We start from the raw sequence: 19,899 nt of genomic DNA, 5'->3' as shown, positions 1-19,899 counted from the left end.
TTATTTCTGAGATTTTTTTTCACCCTTTATAACTTCCTCAGAGAGGTTTATCTTGACAACCCCTTGCTACCTCCACTGCCACCTCCGCAGAGATTGGTTTAAGCCCCTGATTCGCTCTCATGGCATCCCATATATTTTGCTCATAGCACTTATCACAACTGAAATTAATTCATAATGAGTGTGTCTTTATTAGCTCTCTATCCCTTGACAATCTAAAGCCTAAATTATCTAAGAATTGTCTGGAGTCTCGATTCTAAACCTCGTGAGGGCAGGAGCCAAGGCTGTCTTATTTACTGCATCTCCTAAGCAAAAGCAGAGTGAAGGGCACAGAGGAACATGGTACATATTTGATCAACAAACACATGAATTAGTAAGAGCACTGTTTCTTACATGACATGGTCTTGGGTTCTTTAAGCTCCAGCCAGCTCCAGCTAGTTTCACATATAGCTTACAGCACTGAACCCATAGAAACAACATTTCTAAGGTCCTGAAGGGTCACCAGAGGGAGGATTCAGAGCCCTACAAACAAAGGACACATGGCCAGGCCAGAATCTTCCCTTCTTGATGAGTCAGTACATTAAGAAGCAAAGGACACTCATGGAATCAGACAGTACTCATCACATCCCCTATAAGTTCCATGTCTGTTAAAAACCACAGAGCAGTTCCTCAGAACCAAGTTCCAGCCAAACCAAACAATGAACCTGTTTCCCCAAACACCTTCTTTGCCTCCCTTAGGATGTGTTTCTTCTACCCTCTTCCTTCCTCACTGTCCCTGCTCACCTCAACCTCCTCCTACCCAAACCCTACCCACTGACCCTGACATGCCTCTCAAGCCCCCTAGCAGTAAATCACCTGTCTTCTTGGGCTTCACAGGGCACTTTACTTTGATGACATTTGCCAGGAAGTCTTGTATCATAACTATGTACTTGTCTCATTTCTCTGGTAGGCAGAATTCTAGGATGACCCCCTCCAAGATTCTTACCCCGTGGTATACACACTCTGCCTTATTATCTCCTTCCCTTGTGTGTGAGTAGGACTTGTGACACTGATGGTATATAACTCCATGATTATGTTACATGAGCTGGCAGAGGGATTGTGCAGATGTAAATAAAGTCCTTAAACAGATTAAGTTCATTGAGAGACATGATCCTGGGTGGGCCTGACCTAATCAGGTGAGTCCTTAATGTCAGAGATTTGAAAGGAGAGATTCTCCCATTGGCCTTGAAAGACCAAGCTTCCATGTGTGCAGGGGACCATGTGCCAGGCAACAGTGGGAGGCCTCTAGGACCTGTAAACACTCTCTAGATAACAGCAAGCAAGAAAGCAGGAACTTCAGTCCTACAACTGCAAGGAACTGAATTCTGCCAACAGCCCTAGGACTTAGAAGGGGTCACAGTCCCAACTGACACAGTGATTTCAGTCCTGTGAGACCCTGGGCAGAGGATCCAGTTAGCTAGTGCCTGGACTCCTGACCCACAGAAAATGTGAACTAGCAAATATGTGCTTTTTTAAGCTGCTAAGTTTGTGGTTATTTGTATGCTGCAACAGAAAACTAAAACACCTAGTCAACAGATGATCTCCAATTTCTTGCACAGCACTGAATTCAAAGAATTTAGTGACATTTCCTATTGCACTTGACTCTGATTTTGAAGATGATTCAAAGAACAAAATTAAATCATATATGGTCCCTATAAACCATGTTACTTCTAGACCTGTTCAATAAAAAAAGGAGTATAGAACTGTTAGCTAGTCACTAAGTGGAGTCTAATGTTTTATAAAGAACCAAGAGACATGAATTCAATCCTGGCTCTATCACAATCTAGCCAATTGCCTTGAACAAGTCAAAGCCAACTCAACTACTACTTGTTGATAAACTCTCATGTATCACGGACTGTGTATTATTTATAAATACCATCCTACCGTGGCCAGATAGACATTATACTCATTTTATAGATGAAAACGGTGAGGCTCAGAGAGATTGGGTATAACAACCAAGGTCATGCGGTTACCACATGACAAGGTCATAATTTGAAGGTTGTCTGTCTCACAGGCCCGGCCTATTAAAGTGAGGGGTTACTGAAAGGTCCTCTCTGATTGGATCATCCTAGAGATATAGATGGAGTGTGATTTCCACAGCACGAGCCCAGGAGAAGACTCCTTCCCCACACCTAGAAGTGATTCACATCTGAGTTCCTGGCAGTACAAACGTGTCCAGGTTTAGACAGTGACAGAGACCCAGAGCCCAGGCAGGGAGACTGCACAGATTTAAGGACTTGTTTACTTAGAACAGCAGAAAGGAAGTCAAGCATGAACTTTCTGAGCTTCAAAGATAGTCTCAGAGCCCCCTTGGGAATAAGCATAAATCTTCAAATTTATCCAAAGTTTAGCAAATTCACAATGACAAATGTAACAGTTCCTCTAAATTGAAGTTCATCTCTTGGCAGTTTTGGAGGCTTGGAGAAAATGCCAGCAACAAGGACTTGGAAGGAAATAAATCTTTAGATTCCCTGAAAACATAGATAATTATTGCGGAAGACATATGGAGGATCCCATACTGCGTTGAAAAAGAAAATTTATAAATGTCAGCTTTGAGGCAGCAATGTTGGAAGGATTGAAGTGATCTGCACTTAACTTGAAGAGAAAAATATGCTGGGGATACATATTCGCCATTAAGAACTAATTCTCCTTAACTTGTGCTATTTCAGGGAGGAGTGGATGAGGAGAGAAGGGAGAAAGGCTCCAGAATTTACAGCAAGAGGTTAGATTAGTTTTCGTATCCAAACAGGTAAAATTTTAAGATTCTCTACTTTTTGAAAAAGATGCTGGTAAATGGGATGATAAAGGGGCCACAGTATGGGTATTGAAGGCAGAAGGGTTGAGTCCTGAGTCTCTGAGTTCTGAGCCTCACTTTCTTCATCTCTACAGTACAAATGGTCAACATAATACCTGCTCTGGGCTCATAGCAAGGACGGAATGAGATAACTGCCACCCAATCCTGCTCAGCAAATATTAACCATGGGCCCCTTCTTCGTCCCTTACAGTGGCAAGCACTGAGGCTCCAGAGAAAAATAGGGCCCAGTCCTCTCCCTCCACGAGGTTACAGATGGTCCTGATTTGTGACGGGATTTTTTATAAACTGCAAAGCATTATCAGAATGTTTGTCATTTAAACTCATTAACCAATCCAGGAGGTTACTGTTGGACACATTTGAAAAACACAAAGACAAGAATCCACTAAGAATCTGACTCTTTTTTTTTTTTTTGCAAATTAGAAGATCATAGAAAGAATTATTTATTTTGGCCTAAAAATTGGAATCTGTAACTGTGTCTTTTTTTAGACAAAACCACAGCTAATAATGGAGGAGCTTGATTTTTTTTTTTTCCTTTCCAAAGGGAAAGAAGTAATAAATAAAACTGGAATTCAAAACCAGCGAAAGTAGGAAGAGAAACAGTCTCATAGGCCTTCCTCGTTTCCCTAGGGATGAGTCTTCTTCCCTGTGCTTCCTGGAGGCTCTGAGTGGAGATCATGCCAAATAAACAGTGCCCAGTTGGCAACAAAGCCCAGAGCTGAGAACAGGGAGAATACAATGGAAGCACCAACTGTCAAGAGATGCATGGCACCTCAGGAAAGATATTACGAACATCTAATGAGAAATATGCAACTTCTTAGAACTTCTGTAACTAATGTCAGTGAGGCAATGCTGCAGAGGTGTCTGGATTTAATAAACCTTTTAATATTTTCACAGCTGGGCCTGCTTGCATGGGGCTCGTAGACCATTTTCTTAACTAAGGCATGGTGCTGATCTGACATTAGTTTAACAAGGTAATTATCAAGTGAAGAATAGCAGCCGCACTGCTGTGAACCTGAATAATAATGCTCATAATTACTGATTTTGGGCCCATCTTTAAAAAAAAAATAATAGAGGAATAAGTACTAAAGCATTTTATAGGAAATACATTCAGGTACAGTGTCTAGAAGTGTGGAGAACTATAAAGGATATAATTAGCAGTTTATTTACATAATCAGTCAAACACCATTTATCATTTCTCTTATGGTCCTATTGAAGAGAAGCAAATAAGCATGGGAACATTATTTTATGCAGGCAACCTTTAAAAAGTTGATTATTATTAACTTTTTTTTTAAGCTTGAAAGTTGCACTGTCCTAAATGCCTCAGTTGAAAACTGAATAGTGTCGTTGACTTTATCAAATGCTAGCACTCCTTCACATATATGACACGACAAACATTTTCAGGGGAAATTTTACCTGGACAAATACACCTCTCAGGTAACTAACTTCAGTTTTTGGAATATATTCAAAGCTTGCATTAATTCTGAAACAACACACAAATTGTCTTTCACTGAGAACATCTTAAGTGGTTGCTTTTTACCTGGAATATGAGAGTAACATGGAGATACCATGTATGCCTGTGAGGAAATACCTTCCCAAGCATTACTGACTAGTACCTCATAATTAGATTCTGGAAGAACTCTTGCCTCGTCATTGTTCTCAGTGTAACTAACCCATTCTGGCAGAGCAAATGATGTATTTTTTAAAGTAAAAAAAGACAAACAAATTGCAAATCATATAATTCAAAGGCAGGACTAAGTAAGACACATGTATTTTTAGAAAAGTCTGTAACAATAATGTCGTGCTCTGTTTGCTCTAGATAATATGGAGAAATTGTCTCATAAAAACGGAATGGCTTTATTACCATGCTCCTAGGTGACCTTACTTCTTCTTTCAACAGATCTTCAGAGTGATTAGTGTCAATTGTTGTCAATTTCAAGTCCTCCTGACTTATTGAAAAGCCAAAGATAATGTTGCATCAGGGAAGTTCTCATCAAAAAATGTATTAAAGGTAGCATTAATTGGGATAGGACCAGCCTCATAAAAGTAAATAAGCACATTATAATGGTTGGGTGAAGCTGATTCTCTTGGAATGAATAATAAAAGCAAAGTATATGAAGGTACCAAGTTCTGCAAGCTCCTGAGTTCAAATACTCCAATACAACCACCTTGATTAAACAGTAAATAATGAAACACACCCTAACGGGTGATTTTGTCACTGAGCCTCTATATTCTTAATGAAATCCACATGAACATTGATTAATATAGTTGTAGAAGAAGGCTAATTTAACTTGACTTCAACAAAATGCTTTATTTTACCCCATATGCATAAATAAGGTGCATTCACAACCTGAAAACATAAAGCAAAAGTGAAGATTAAACTACACACAGGCGTGTGGGGAGGATGCTTCAACCAGCTCATGCCACAAAACAAGAATTTCACAAGCTAGTATTGTACAAAGGAAATACTGCATACGTCTCAACTTAACCCTGATTTTTCAAAATGTTTTGCGTTAAAAATGATATCAATCTTACATTTGGATATAGAATCTAAAAATGTGGTGGGGAGCATTATTAAGAACAGGTTTATAAACACAGGCAGAGAGCATCAATGAGAAAAAATCTGGCTAAGATCTGCTACTAGTCAAGTCCTAGGAACAATAGCTCACTAGACCTTTAGCTCCTCCAAGGCAAGAGATTTTGCTCATTCATCTTATCACCAGGGCACAGAAAGATGACACATGGAAAATCCTTGAGAAAGGTTAAATAAATACATAGATGTTTCAACTGAAATTATGTCCAATAAGATCCATACAATAAGAAGATTTATGTATGGTTGCTGAAGACTGCTTATTCTATGAAATTTAATGACACAATTGTACTTACCAGGAAAATTGGCAGACTATGTAGTGAAATACTCTACTAACCCATGGCCCAAAGCATTAAAGAAAAACAAAACAAAACAAAACCATCAGTCCTAGTATTGTAGGTTGGGTAGATATGATTTTGATTTGGTATTTAAATGTAAGTCTCAGTCTTGGTCTGTTTGTGGACAAATTTCCAAATTGCTCTGTGACATTTCTGTTACCCTATAACACAAAATGAGTTGCTACAACTGGAGATTGTGATGGTGGAAAATTACTAAAACATGGGGAAAACCGTATGTTCAGTAATGTGCCTGTGGGCTAAATAATCAGTTCCTTTGGGTCATATTTATACTATTTACCAGTGCTGAATCATTTATTCAGTCCACAGATATTTACTGAAAACCTTATATCTGCAAGGTACTGTGGTAGGGTGTTTTCTGTCATGGCTTTAAGGAACAAAAGGGTTTTAGGTTAGAAAGAAGTCTTCACTAGTCTAGCCTTTTTCTCCTGGAAGCAGATTTGATCACCTTCTTTATATCCCACAGTACTTTGCTTGCCCTACTTTTTCATTGTGGATGCTGTTGCATTACAGTTAATTGTTTATGTCTATCTCCCTTGTTAAACTGTAAGCTCCTTTAAGGGAGATGATATTACACACTCATATGTGCTCAGCACCTGCCCAAGTATGGCATAGTCAACTGTGGAGGGCCTGCAATATGAACTTTGGATTTAAATTCAGGCAGGCTTTAGCCTACACCTCCCCCCACCCCAATGAGGTATTTTATACTTTAGGTGGGACCCATGAGTCCAGTTGCTGGATGTAAGCAGAGGAAAGACTCATGTGCAGAACAGGACCAGGTAAATCTCTTAGAGTTTTTTCCATATAATGTATCATGTTCACACTCCATTGTAGCTGCTCTGGAGTTATCAAGATTTCATATTTGAGTGTGAACTGGGGTCCTTCAAGTAGGGCTGCCAGCTTTAAGAAAGAAAGACCCAAGATGTCCAGTTAACTTAGAATTTTAGATAAACAAATAATTTTGTAGTATATGTCCCAAGTATTGCATTTGTATACTTACATTTTATCTAGCAACCCTACCTTCAAGATGATGAGTAAATTGGATGTAAAGAGGGTCGGGTGAGATGTTTCTCAATAATTTTTTGTTGAGCAGAACATTTATCTTCTCCCGCCCCCAGACAATAAATGCCAGTAGCATTACCTATCATTGTGATAATGAAAAGTTGGCCACATTTATCCTGCTACCCACTATGAGGTAGTGCCTTCTTGGTTTGAGAACCATAGGGAAGCTAATGAGAGTAGGAATATACCCCATGGAGCCAAGAGTCAGGAAATGTACATGCCAGGACCCCACAGACATCATAGTCACACAGAGCCTCAAAAATGGACATGATGTCCATTTCCTGGCTAGTACCTCATTCAGACCTCCCAACCAAGCTCTTGAGAATAGGTCTGACTTGCTCAAGCCTGCATATTTGACAATGAATTTTATCCGCATGAGAAAAGATCCAACAATCCTCCCAGATTTCTTAACAGCTTGACATATAAAGGGAAAATAAAGTCACCAAATCCTAAAGATCAATTATAAATATGATGAAAATTATACCTTCAACTTGTATAGCACTTTACATTTATTCAAAGCACTTTTCTGTCCATTATCTCATGTGATTATTCATGTGGTATTTATTGGCAGATGAGTGAATGGGATGTCTGCTCAATCTATTGTTATGGCCAATTTGCAACACTTGATATCATCAATTTGAAACCACAAATGGGAAGAGATTCAGGCTCCTTTTTCCCTTCAGAAGTCTGTTAGTTCATCCATCAGCTGTAGGCTTTCTCTTAAGTTTTTTTATAACTAATCCCAGATTCTGCATTAATATTACAAGAATATTTTCTTTTTGAGTTACTTAGTTGATTATGTTAATTTAAGGTAAGAGTTTGTATTAAAATGAAATTTAAAATAAATGAAAAAATTGGTGATGAACTTCCTTCCTCTCAAGACTATCTATCCCTCTCAATGTCTGGCAAAAAACAAGAATTCAGTGCATTCTGAATGCGTGAATCAATGAATGACTGAAGGAAAAACTGAACTTCAAATGAATGTCTGCTTTAGTCCTAACTTAATTTACTCCAGATCTTGCCAGCCTAATGAAGAATTCTGTTGAGAAGGGTCACTCACTAAAATCACAATTTCAAAGACTAGAGCTTTCTAGAAATCATTTAGTGCAGCTCATGCAAAGGAAAGCATTTTCCAGAGTCATCTGAGACAAAGACATCTATGTCATTATGTAACAAAAATGCCACAATCATCCAGTAACTAACCATCAAGGACTACCCTGAAGAGGTGCATGCTTTTCTCTGGGATTAATTTTGAATGCAACCACAGTTCATTTCCTTTCATCTGGTCCTCAGTATACAAGACATGGAGCCCAAAAGTGCCTACAGCACAGTGCCTGGCACTTGAGAAGTAGTCAGTAGCTCTTAGCTCTCTGAGCAAAATAGGGGATGGAAACGTCACCTTTTGTTAGACAGGTGTCGCAACTGTAATAGTTTGGGACTTGTTTAAGTCATCATCTTCCATAATATCAGGTTTTCTTCCAGTTGGTCATTAAATTCTTAAGGTTTCCCTATAGACGGAAGACAAGTCTGATCTGGCTTTGCCCAAAGCCAGAGATTTTCCTTCTATGCGCTAAATGATGGAACAAGTAATGGAAACTATCCTCTATTTTAATTCCAAGTGACTGGCATATCATAGGTTTAACTCATTCTCTTACTCATTCATTCATCCATTCATTTATTCAAGCAATAAATATTTATTGTGTGTTTTTCCCAGATAGGACTAAGCTAAGGTACATGTTACTTAATCTTATTTAATCTTCACAAGTATCTTATGATGTTGGCATTATTATCACCTAGACATTATGTATAAAGAAACTGAGGTTAAGAAAATCTAGGCAGGATGCCCAGCATCAAGTCATAGGCCTAACTTCACACAACTCTGGTGAAGCAGAGGCTCAAAGGGATCCAGAGTCTGTGATTTTGATCTCTACCTCCATGAATGAATAAAAGAAAAGGAATGAAAACTTTTCAGAGGAACCAAGTTACTTTATAGAGGAAGAGCCCCTGGACTAATTGGCACATGTCTCTTGAGGAAGCTAAGGGTTTTTAAACACTGGCCACACAAACCCGTACATTTCCAGATCTCAGGTGGACTCTTTAGAGGTGTTATCCATAGAAAAGACATAGGCACAGATTCTGGCCTTGTAAGTCCTTCTCCCCATGTGCTGTAGTGCACGCTCTTCACATGTAGCTTTTAAAAATACCCACGTTCATGCCATAATAGTTATTAAGCGTGGTGTCAAAATGCTGATTCAAAGAATGATTTTCCCAGAAATATATTTCTAATCATGTCATATGATATTAGACAGAAAGAGAAAGTGGGGAGAAAATGCTTTCAGAATTCCTATATAGCAAACACAATAAAAACACAGCTGGACAAGGTGAACCAAGAAAAAAACAGGAAAAAAAAAATAGTAACCAGAGCTAGTCAAGTTACTTGGGCCTTGTAGAATTTCTCTTCCTTAGGGGGACACATCCAAATACACCACACGTATTACAAGACAAAATTGAAGAACTTTGTCAATATTGCAGTGCTATCACAGCTTTCAGAAAAAAAGGGAAATAGGAAAGAAAATGTAAAAGAGAAGCATCTTGTAAAGAAACAGCTCCACAGGGGGGCCGATGTGCAGTCCTTCAAATATCTAATGGGACTTGATGACTAAGGAAAACAGAAGAAAACAGCTTGGATAGCAATGACATATCCCAAAACAACTTTCTGCTTTTGGACAGTGAAATGAACCCCCAGCAGTCACAGAGGAAACAAGAATAGTCTTTGGCTCATGTGACTATAAAGGTGTGTAGTTCTGCCAGAAATCCTTACTCCAGAAAGAATGTGAAACTCAAGATGAAATAACAGTTGTCAGACGGAAAATTACTGGGACCCGTCACCCTCAAATTACAAACAATATTTAAAGGATTAGCGATGATTGTATCTGAGTTGTCCTGGATCTCAATCTAGAGGCTGAGGTATGCTCATTGGAATTCAATTGAATAACAACAGCTATTTATGGAGCATTTTCCAGGCACTGGAAACTCTGCTAAGAAATTTACGTGTCATCTCATCAAACCCTCACTTTGCAGATGAGACCACTGATGCTTAGAATGCGACTTAGGCCAAATCACTCAGGCAGTAAAAGACAAAGCTGGGTTTGAACCCAGGTTTCAGACCAGGAATCCCTGCCTGAACCACACACCTTTCCCTTAAAAAAAGCCAATAGGCAGTGCCCCCAAATAAGATGGCATTTTTGTATTTATATCAACTCCCCCCCACCCCAATTTCCAAAGCAAGACCAACCTGGACATAGTTTAGTGTTTGGAGGCTTTAACCCCAAAGCACAGAGCCCACACATTCTCAACTGCCCTTCCCTTCCTTTCGCACATCACTTACCAGTGATGACAGTGGGTTTCTGCAGTTGAAAGCCTGGGAGACGGTGATTTCTTCAATGTTGCAGTTCAGCAGGAATTGCCCATCAGAAGGGTCTGTATGCTCTCCACTGCCCAGCAAGCTCTACATACTTGATAAGCACTTGCCAATGGCAAGCTTCTCCAATGCACAGAAGCTGTAGTGATGCCAAGGTCGTGCATTGTTATCAATAATAATAGTCAACGCTGACTACCACATTCTTCAAATGCTCTGTGGTTCTTTGATTATATTATCTCATTTAATTTTCACTGCAAGCCAGTGATGGTAGTCTTATGGCCATTTTACAGATAAGGAAATAGAGGCTCTGTTTACCAATACAAGCACAGGTTAAGACCCAAGAATGTTCACATTGAACTCGTGTGAGCTTTCTATTATATTGATTAGCCTCCCAGCCTCTCCAGCGCCATGGGACACAGGAGAACTTTCTCTTTTTCTCTTGGCTGCTTTGGGTTTCCATTGCTGCACAAGGCCTTTCCCTAGTGGAGGAGAGCGGGGGCTACTCTTCATTGTGGTGCGCGGGCTTCTCATTGTGGTGGCTTCTCTTGTTGAGGAGCACGGGCTCTAGGTGTGTGGCTTTAGTAGTTGCAGCATGTGGGCTCAGTAGTTGCGGCACGTGGACCCTAGAGTGCGTGGGCTTCAGTACTTGTGGCACATGGGCTCAGTAGTTGTGGCTCACGGGCTCTAGAGCGCAGTCTCAGTAGTTGTGGCGCACAGGCTTAGTTGCTCCACAGCATGTGGGAATCTTCCCCGACCAGGGGATCGAACCCGTGTTCCCTGCATTGGCAGGCAGATTCTTAATCACTGTGCCACCAGGGAAGTCCCAGAAGGACTCTCTCCATGTATCTTTCCCAGCAAAGAAATATTTCCTGAATGAATTGGGAACCATGTATTTCCGATAGATGAAGAACATGGCCAGTGTGGCCCTGGACATTGCCTAGGTTTCCTGAGGCAGTTACCAGTACCTTTACCCAAAAGGTTCTGTGCTGGAGAGGAGAGACTGTGGGGTACAATTCCACTACACGCCCAGAAAAGGAGCAGAGGAAAATCAGTCCTCACTTGAAGCTAATGGTGAGCAAGCAACCTAAGAACGGTTGCTTCTGTATAAGATGCGGAAGGAAAATCATACACCACGCTGGACTCAGAATTGCAAAATAAGTGTGCAGAGGGCTGAGACCTGATTCCTCTGCTTGCCTTGCCCTCTCTGTCAAATAAGACACGGTAATTATTTGTGACTTATGTTCCTCGGAATGTGTGAATTGACAAATCCATTTCTTTCCTCTTAGCCGTGGGAGGTGTAGGGGATAGGATGGCGGGGGCGGTTGTGTGTGTGTGCCCCATCTCTGACTCTGGAATCGGTCAACCTGAGGCCTAATAACTCACCAGCTGGGGCTCTGCGGACCAAGGAAGGGTCCATTTCCAGAAAGACACTTTTCAGCTCTACTGGTCTTTAACCACAGACCAGCTGATCAAGAGGGAATCTCTTACCCCTGGCCCTCTTCCCCACTTGAGGTTCCACCTAACCCAAGCAGAAACCACTTCCCTGGACTGTTGGCTTCTCCAGCTGCTGGGGGAACACTTCATGAAGCCCCACAAGGCAGGGGCAGGCACATGGCCTTAGGGACACACATCCCAATTACTACATGGTCCAGTAACCTTGTCTGTCTGGGCCCTCTCCACATAAACCTCACCCCGGTCTTCTAGGAAGACATCAGTGGTCTCCATCGGCAATCCCAATCATATCCCACCTGGGGAGGGAGCTCACTCCCATCAGGAGAGTAGGGACTGGGGTGGGTGGAGCAATAAGATTGATACAGAAGAGCTTTCTGAAAGGAAGAGCAATATATCTCCCCAACGTAATTATTTCCTGAATTATTATACTGTTGAGTCCCCCCTACCCCTGCAACTTAAAATAGATCCAACCATATCCTAGAGCTTATTTGAAAACACCAGCAGAGCACCTTGGACCGAGTTCTTCCCATTTAAGTCAGTCCAAGGATGTCAGTATGGGGATTGTTTTGCCAACATTCTGTTTGGGACATGAACTTTTCCCCAAATGTCCATTCATTCTTTCAATCATTCATTCAATGAATATTTATTGGGTACCTATGTTGTGCAAGTGCAAGTTTCTGTAGTAATCTGAGAATTCAGCAATAAATAAAACAAAGCCCCTGTGCACAGGGAGATAACACTCTAATAGGGGGTGACAGACAACAAATAAACAAGTAAACACATATTACATGACTTACAGTAGCTTAGAGATAAGATCTCTTAGAGCCAGAGGAACCCTCTGAAAAAGTAGACACGGAGAGGGAGAAGGAAAAGTTTTTTTCTAGTAAGGGTTAAGTAAACCTCATCTAGAATATCTCTTGGTACCTAGAATAAAAGCAATATGGGGAAATGTTTTACATACACAAATGTAATAGCCAAGTCCTATTTTCTTCCTCAGAAATGCAAAGCTCTCAGCTCCCTGCAAGGTCTCTAGGAAGTGCTGCAGCCCCAGCCTAGGGCCAGCATGTGTTTTCCCTGTCCACCCGGCACAGTGTGCCTGGACCGTGAATGGGTTAAGGTGGCCACGAGATGCTTGGAGCGCCGCTGCATAAACAGCACGTGCGTCAGGCGTTCTAAGCATCCTTCATCTTCCCTATCTCCCGGTCCTAGGCTGTCAATCAGCTGTCACTTGCCCGCACATCAGCAGCGTGTGCACATCACCAGGCTGTCAGCAAAGCAGCTGATGAGACTGGGCTCCAGACTGTCGATCATCTTTGTTTCTCTTCGCCGCTCGGGAAATATTTTGGTTCAGAGAAACAAAGAAACCTGGGCAACGATGGCTCGTAGTCAGGCATTTACTCCTGTACATGAATATAAGATCTTAACAAGCACTGAGCGTGCCTCACCCCCAAATGATGTTGGGGTCGGGGTGGACAGATGGAAGATTGAGAATCTGTTTTATGAGTAATTCTAGTACCCTGAGCAGACCCTGACGGAGTCACACACACGCACACACAAAGCACAGGAACATAAAACAATGATAACTTGAAGTTATCTGAGCTTATGCCTCAGAAAAAAAGAAGAAGCCTCAGAGGATGGATGACTGCTTGGTTCGAAATTATTCACCATTGATCGGGCAGGCTTTTGGGGAGAGAGTAATTGTTGGATTGCCAAGTTCATTTATCTCCCAGGGAATTCTGAAACGGCAGCTTCTGTACCCGACTCTCCCACTCTGTAGGGTGTGAGGCTGCTCGGAAGCACCCCCACACAGAAAGCGAGTGAACTCATCAAGACCCCCGATGAAGTGGGCTTGCCAGCGCTTGCAACAGGTGTCATTATGTTGAATGTAAAGACATTCTGGAAGAGCCCCTCGGCTGGCACACTAGCTGCCCCTCTCACCCAAAATATTTATTAAAAAATGTCCCAGCCTCTGAAAGCCCACAATATACAAATCTAAAGAGATGCTTCCGGCGGCAGTGAGTTTCAATTGAGCAAGTTGTCCTGCTTTCCACTGTTTGCCACTTTTGCAAAATCACCAGCTATTTATTAGCATAATTAATCAACTCATCATACAATAGATCCAAATACTAAGTTATCTAAAGTCCTGTAAAATTAAGGAAAAAAAAAAAAAGCACTGGTTGTACTCTAGTGGCTTTGAAATACATTTAGCAACAATCAGGTCTTTTCATTGTGTATATCAAGAGTGCTATTACCTATCATTTACTCAATGCTCTGGACCGACTCATTTGTACATACTGTGGTTGGTCCCATTATCAGCTCCGTGTTTGAGACACTTGGGATGTTTTACCCTCTGACAGATCCCTTCACATGTGCAACGCTGATCTCTGAAATCGCATCTCTCTCTGATCTAACTGGACATTAATTGTCTTTGTGCTGACGTATTTATGCCTCTCGGTCTTACAGCACAACTAGCAAATCTGATCTCTGACAAGTTGGCTGAACCTAATCAGGACAGATCAGCTGTTACCCAAGGTGCCACAGGCTGTAATTTGAGGATCTTTACAGAGTTCTCACTCGCCGGAAAGACAAGGAACTATATATAAATTCTGTCAACACGAATCCCAAAGTGTGTTCAAAGCAGCTGTGGGCTCCCCCGCCCCCGAGAAAACATAGCACTTGTCAAATAAATACCTGAGATAACTGATAAGAGGGAATTAGAAGGATATAGCTGATACAGTGATTGTGAGGATATTTTTTTAAAGGGAACTTCCGAAGCAGAAGGTTGGGGGCGAAGTGTTGTCAAGCAGAAAGAAGGGTCGCAGGGAAGAGATGGATGGCAAGTCTCCACAATTCAGCTACCACTTATCATTGGGGGGCTTGGTTCACATTTGCCTCGCTCTCTAAACTGGCAAATGCCCAAACATCCTAAGCCTCGAAGGAAATCTCTTGCTGCCGAGTCGGGCTGCCACCCAGTGACAGTGCATTGATCAGAGGCAGGAGGCCGGGATTATTGTCAGCCTGTCAGCACTGTATTATTCTCTGAAGACCCCTGTGGTTTTCTTACAGGCGCAAGAAGAGGGAATATTAGAGAAAATAAACTTCTTTCTTACTGTATCGCTTTGGTCCATCTTCCAAACAAAAGGAAAGGGTTAATGTGGCGTCATCTTCAAAAAACTCGGTGGCAAACGCATCCCACCAGAGGTTGTCGCTGTCCTGCAAAAAGACAGATCGTTTATTTAACAGGCAAGAGTGGAAAAATATCTCAAAGGGGAAAAGAAAAGGGAAAAAGGCAGAAAAATCCAGTCATCGGTGGCTCGGGACTTAGCATACGTGTGTGGGTGTTCTGGAAGGGGTGTGGGCAGGCGTGTGGTCACTCTTCAAATTAATTGCCTCAAATGGGGACTGAATTCCAATTCAATAAACGAGTTAATGCAGAGCAAATGAAAATTAATTCTCGAGGACATATTTGGGGAGATTTAATCAATGTATTCTGGAGCACAATGTGACATTTTTTAAGAAAAAAAGGTTTGCTTTGGATGTAAAATGCATTCAGCTTTTTCTCTCTCTCTTTCTCTTTGCTCATTTAGGAGTCTGATTTTACAAACAGAAAGCACAAGATCACAACCAGGTTAAGGAGAGTACATTTTTTAACAGTAATTTATTCAAAAAACAAGTTGTGTGTGGCTTGTAGCCTTCCTCTATGCAAATATCCCTATAAAAGATACAGGTATTGCTACATGGATTTATGTAGAAAGATGAGTTTGTGCATAAGCAACCATCACATGCATATGGATTGTTCTTGAGGATTGGTTTAAGATTATAGGCAATCACTTGCTCGTTATTAAATCAGTTATTAAAAACAGAATAGTTCAGCAGAATGCAAACCATCCACATGAACTCTGTTTGTTTGTCTTGGGTTGAATGTTTCCCTTGCTCATCCAGAAAATAATTTGAAATTGGCCCAGTTGAAGGCCATTAAAAACATTGCTAAGCTTCAAGGGCAGAGGAAGGGCCTCATCTAACAGGGAATTAGGATGGTTATGCAAAGTGTTACATTTAAAAGGGGGAATCATACCTGGGCCTCATTCTCTGTATAGTGCTCGAATTACCCTCAAATTCTTAAACGCAATCTCTTTCCAGAGAATTGTTGGTTAGTGCCAGATTTCAGGGCAAGATGTTTCCCAGCTGCCTGTCAGATGGGGGAGGGACACAGAGGGGCCTGCTTCTCCTCTCTTAAAGGCCCCCACCCTGGGGAACTGGCCAAGGTCTCACCAGCCTCTCTTCCTCCCATTAAGTTGTTCTGCTTATGACAACATTAAGTTGTTGTCACTGGCAGGCCTTGGGAACAAGCCTTCAGTCCCAATGGGAATAATTAAGGGGCCACTGAAGATTGATGCTGTTCCTCTTTCCAGAAAAGAAGAAGCTTAGACAGATGAATGTCCTTGTCTCTTTTTCTCTGGCCTCCTCCCAATCGCCACACCAAAAGCCAACACTTTTCTTAGTAGAATACAGTAAGTATAAAACCATCCAGGAGTATATCATGACTCCACATACAAACGACCCCCCTCCCATCTCCCTTCAGAAACAAATGTTTATTGAGCACTTATTACGTGCAGGCCCTCAGAATACACAGCAGGAAAAGAGATTGGTCTCTACCCTCAAAGGGCTCAAACCCACTGGCGGGACACAGACGACTGAGCATCAAACAGACAGCCTCGCTCCACACCTGAGGCCACGGCACAGGGCCTGAATGCTGTGGAAACTGTCAGAGCTTCTAGAAAAATCAGTGGGCTTGGACGTGAAGAAGCAGATGGGGCAAGAAACCCTATTTGGGAGCCTGGATACACAGGGTTTTTTCCATTTCAAATTGCTTTACGGATGGAAAAAGAATAATGGTTAACATTTATTGAGCGCTTATCACATGCCAAACACTGTTCTAAATACTTTAAATACGTTTTCTCACTTGCTCCTCATTACCACACTGATTCTTGGTTTTGTTTTGTTTTTTTCCCTTGTCAGTACAATATCAGGTTCTTGTGAGTGGGGGCTGCGTTTTGCCTGCTTCTCCATCTCCCGGGCCCCGGACGGTGACGAGGCCACGGTATTACTCAATGAAAGCTGTTCAGTGACTGGCTGGAACTGCTCACATTATCATACCAGTTTTACAACCGCAGAAACGGATTAGGTGGTGAAGGTAACTTGCCCAAGTCCACCCGGCCAATAAACAGCAGAGCTGGTGTTCACATGTAGCTTTTTAAAATACTCACGTTCATGCCATAATAGTTATTAAGTGTGGTGGCAAAATGCTGGTTCAAGGAATAATTGTCCCGGAACTATATTTTAATCATGTCATACGACATTAGAGAGCAAGTGAAAGTGGGGAGAACGCTTTCAGAATTCCTATGTAGGGACTGTGGGACTGTCGGACATGTGAGATCGGCCCCGGTCTCTGCCGACTCAGTTCTCTGGCATCTTTGGGAAGGCAAGGGCTAGGGTTCAGAAAGAAGGAAGGGAGATGGAAAAGGGCATATTTTGTCTCAGGCTGGTTTCTCTTCCAGCTCCTCTCTGTACTTACTGTCCCACTGCCAGGACTCACGCCCAGAAAGAGGCCGGCACCATGCTGTAGGGCAGGTGGTATTACAGCACTGGTGGAATTCGTCCTGTGGGCAATCCTCAGAGGAGGCTCATCCTGACACTACCTCTTCCCAGATATGTGAACTCGGACAGCTTATTTTACCTCCCTGACCCTGTTTCCTTACTTGGAAATTAAGGATAACAATAATGATAATAATAACAGCAACAGTAATAACTATCTTGCAGAGTAGATGCAACAACAGTTACATTAATAAGTATCTTGCAAGGTAGATGTGAAAATTCAATAAGTTAATTAATGGCTGTCACGTGCCCAGCAGAGTGCCTGGAACACGGTAAAGATCAATACAATGCCCCTTTCCTACCTTTATCTACCATCTTTAACACCATTCCTAAGGGATGAAGCATTCCATGCTCTAAAGAACTCTACATCAAAAATGTTTATATATCAAGCATGTCTCCAAATCACTTCAACTGTTTGTAACCCATTGACTAGGCAACAATACCTGTCTACAACGCAGTGAAAACTCTGAATGGAAACTGATCAACTCCTTTTGGCCTGCTAATTGTTTAAAGGCCCAGAGACTAGATCAGTTCCTCTACCTCCATTTTCCGGTCATCTAATTCCTGGTTTTTTAGCGCGTCTGCTAGAAAATGGACTAGTGGAAGGTAAAAGCCCAGGGAGAACCCAGGCTGATCTGAAGTCACTAGGAGAAAAGAAAGGATTCAGGCTGTAAGGAGGTGGGAGAATTGTCTATGACCAGCCATACAGGTTCCACGGGGACCAGACAAGTAAAAGTGTTGGCCGAAATCAAGGGGGGAGGAGGACTAATGACCCAAGAAGGGGGGATGACATTTGATTCAAACTAACTATAATGGAACATGAGATGAGTCAATGTCTCAGGAAATGTCAGGACAGTTTTGGTAGGAGAAGGTCATATTGGTAGGAGAAGGTCATATCAGGTGGCTATGCACACACACAAAATCAACTGGCTTTGGTCACAAATCTTGGAAGAACATTCCAAAACTAAAAATGTGATATGTGCTTTCACAGGGCCAGACACATAACAGGTACATAATAGAATATATACACATTTTGGCTGATAGAATGAATGAGTGGATGAAAGACTGGAATTCCTTTTTGTTCCATCAAAAACCCAACTCAAGAAAATCACTTACACAGTTTTTGTGAGCTCTAGATGGTTGACGCTACTTTGTCTATTGGCCAATATTTTTAAACTGGCACACAAAAAAATTTGGATATTATTTTTAAGCTATAGTTGTCAACTGCCCCCCAATACACATATATAAGGCTTTTGAATCAGTTCTTAGTTGTGAGAAGAAAAATGCTGATGGAGAAAGGGAATTAAAAAGTAGTATTTTTAAGAAAATATTACTAAATGTCAAGTACAGGCCAGTTTTGACTTGGCTTTTTTCTGAAGGAAGGAGATCGTGGAAAGAATACATGTTTGGAGGGCCCTGGGTTAACAGTAGTACCCATAACTCAATATTTTCTAAGTTTTTTCCAGGAATTGAACCATCTTATATTCACAACTGTCCTAATTGCCCCCAGGGGCAGAGCAGGCATCCTTAGAAGAATTTATACTCTAACCTCTATGTTACATTGACTTCAACATATGAATTCTGCCTCTTATTCATTGATGACCTAAGTCAAGCCTCCTAACTTGTTTGCATCTATTTGCTCATTTGCAAAGTGGGAACAATCAGTTCAGTGGACTGTGAGGGCTAAGGAGAAACTGCCTGGCACATAATAGTTGCTCAATAAATGGCAGCTATTATTATTTTTTCTTATGGTCTCCTTTGACCTTCAGATATTTATAAACAGAGAATCTGAATTTCAAAAAAGTTAAACTCCTTAGTAAAGATCAGACAGCTAGAAAGTGGCAAAGCTAAAGTTCACATCCAAGTCTGCCTAATTCCAGTCTATTTTTTTAAATAGCAAAATTGAGAGGAAGGTACAGAGAATTCCCACACCCTCCCTGCCCGCACACATACATAGCCTCCCACGTTACCAACAGCCCTCACCACAGTAGCAGATTTGTTACAATTGATGAACTGACCAGGCCAGGGTTTTTCCAAATAATTCTGCTTAAAAAGTGATTTTCCACCTTAGGTTGAAGACAAAAAGATTCACGAGAGTAGAAGAAGAGGCCAGCATTAATTAGCAAGAGGAAATTTTGCTTGAACAGATCTCCTCCTCCAGTTCTTTCAGATTTTGCCCACCTTCATGTTGTTTTTCTGAAAATAAACCTCCTCTTTGAACATCCCTTCCTTCCATTTTGCTGGCTGGTATGGTTCCTGGGATCAGTGAGGTAATTTTATGGAAGACATTTGTCTAATGACTAGGCCAAGAGTCCAGGCAGCCGCTGCAATGCAGCTACAAAGACCTGTGCTGAACCAAATATGAAATCTCTGGCAGAAGATCTTACAGTGTGACTGGTGGAATCTCAGTTCTCAGCCACAGAGCTGAGCTAACAACCTCATGAATTGTGGACAATGATGAAAAATCAGTGCCACCATTATTCAACTTCTAGATGTTGGTCATCTAGATGGTCTG

At 41.6% G+C, this 19,899-nt stretch overlaps 1 protein-coding gene across 12 annotated transcripts in view; it reads right to left on the bottom strand.

Moving 5' to 3' along the window:
• LDB2 (LIM domain binding 2) overlaps nt 1-19,899 on the bottom strand; it is a 393,773-nt gene that overhangs the window by 236,305 nt on the left and 137,569 nt on the right. For all 12 annotated transcript variants that reach the window (XM_059066468.2, XM_059066465.2, XM_059066469.2 and 9 more), the window contains exon 2: nt 14,840-14,942. In XM_059066468.2, coding sequence (XP_058922451.1) covers nt 14,840-14,942 — 103 coding nt within the window. The remainder of the gene's footprint in view (nt 1-14,839; nt 14,943-19,899) is intronic.

This window comes from Kogia breviceps, chromosome 6 (assembly GCF_026419965.1).
Source record: "Kogia breviceps isolate mKogBre1 chromosome 6, mKogBre1 haplotype 1, whole genome shotgun sequence".
In the NCBI taxonomy this organism is placed as follows: Eukaryota; Metazoa; Chordata; class Mammalia; order Artiodactyla; family Physeteridae; genus Kogia; species Kogia breviceps.
Note: the sequence above shows the minus strand (reverse complement) of the source record. Positions and strands in the feature narration are given on the sequence as shown.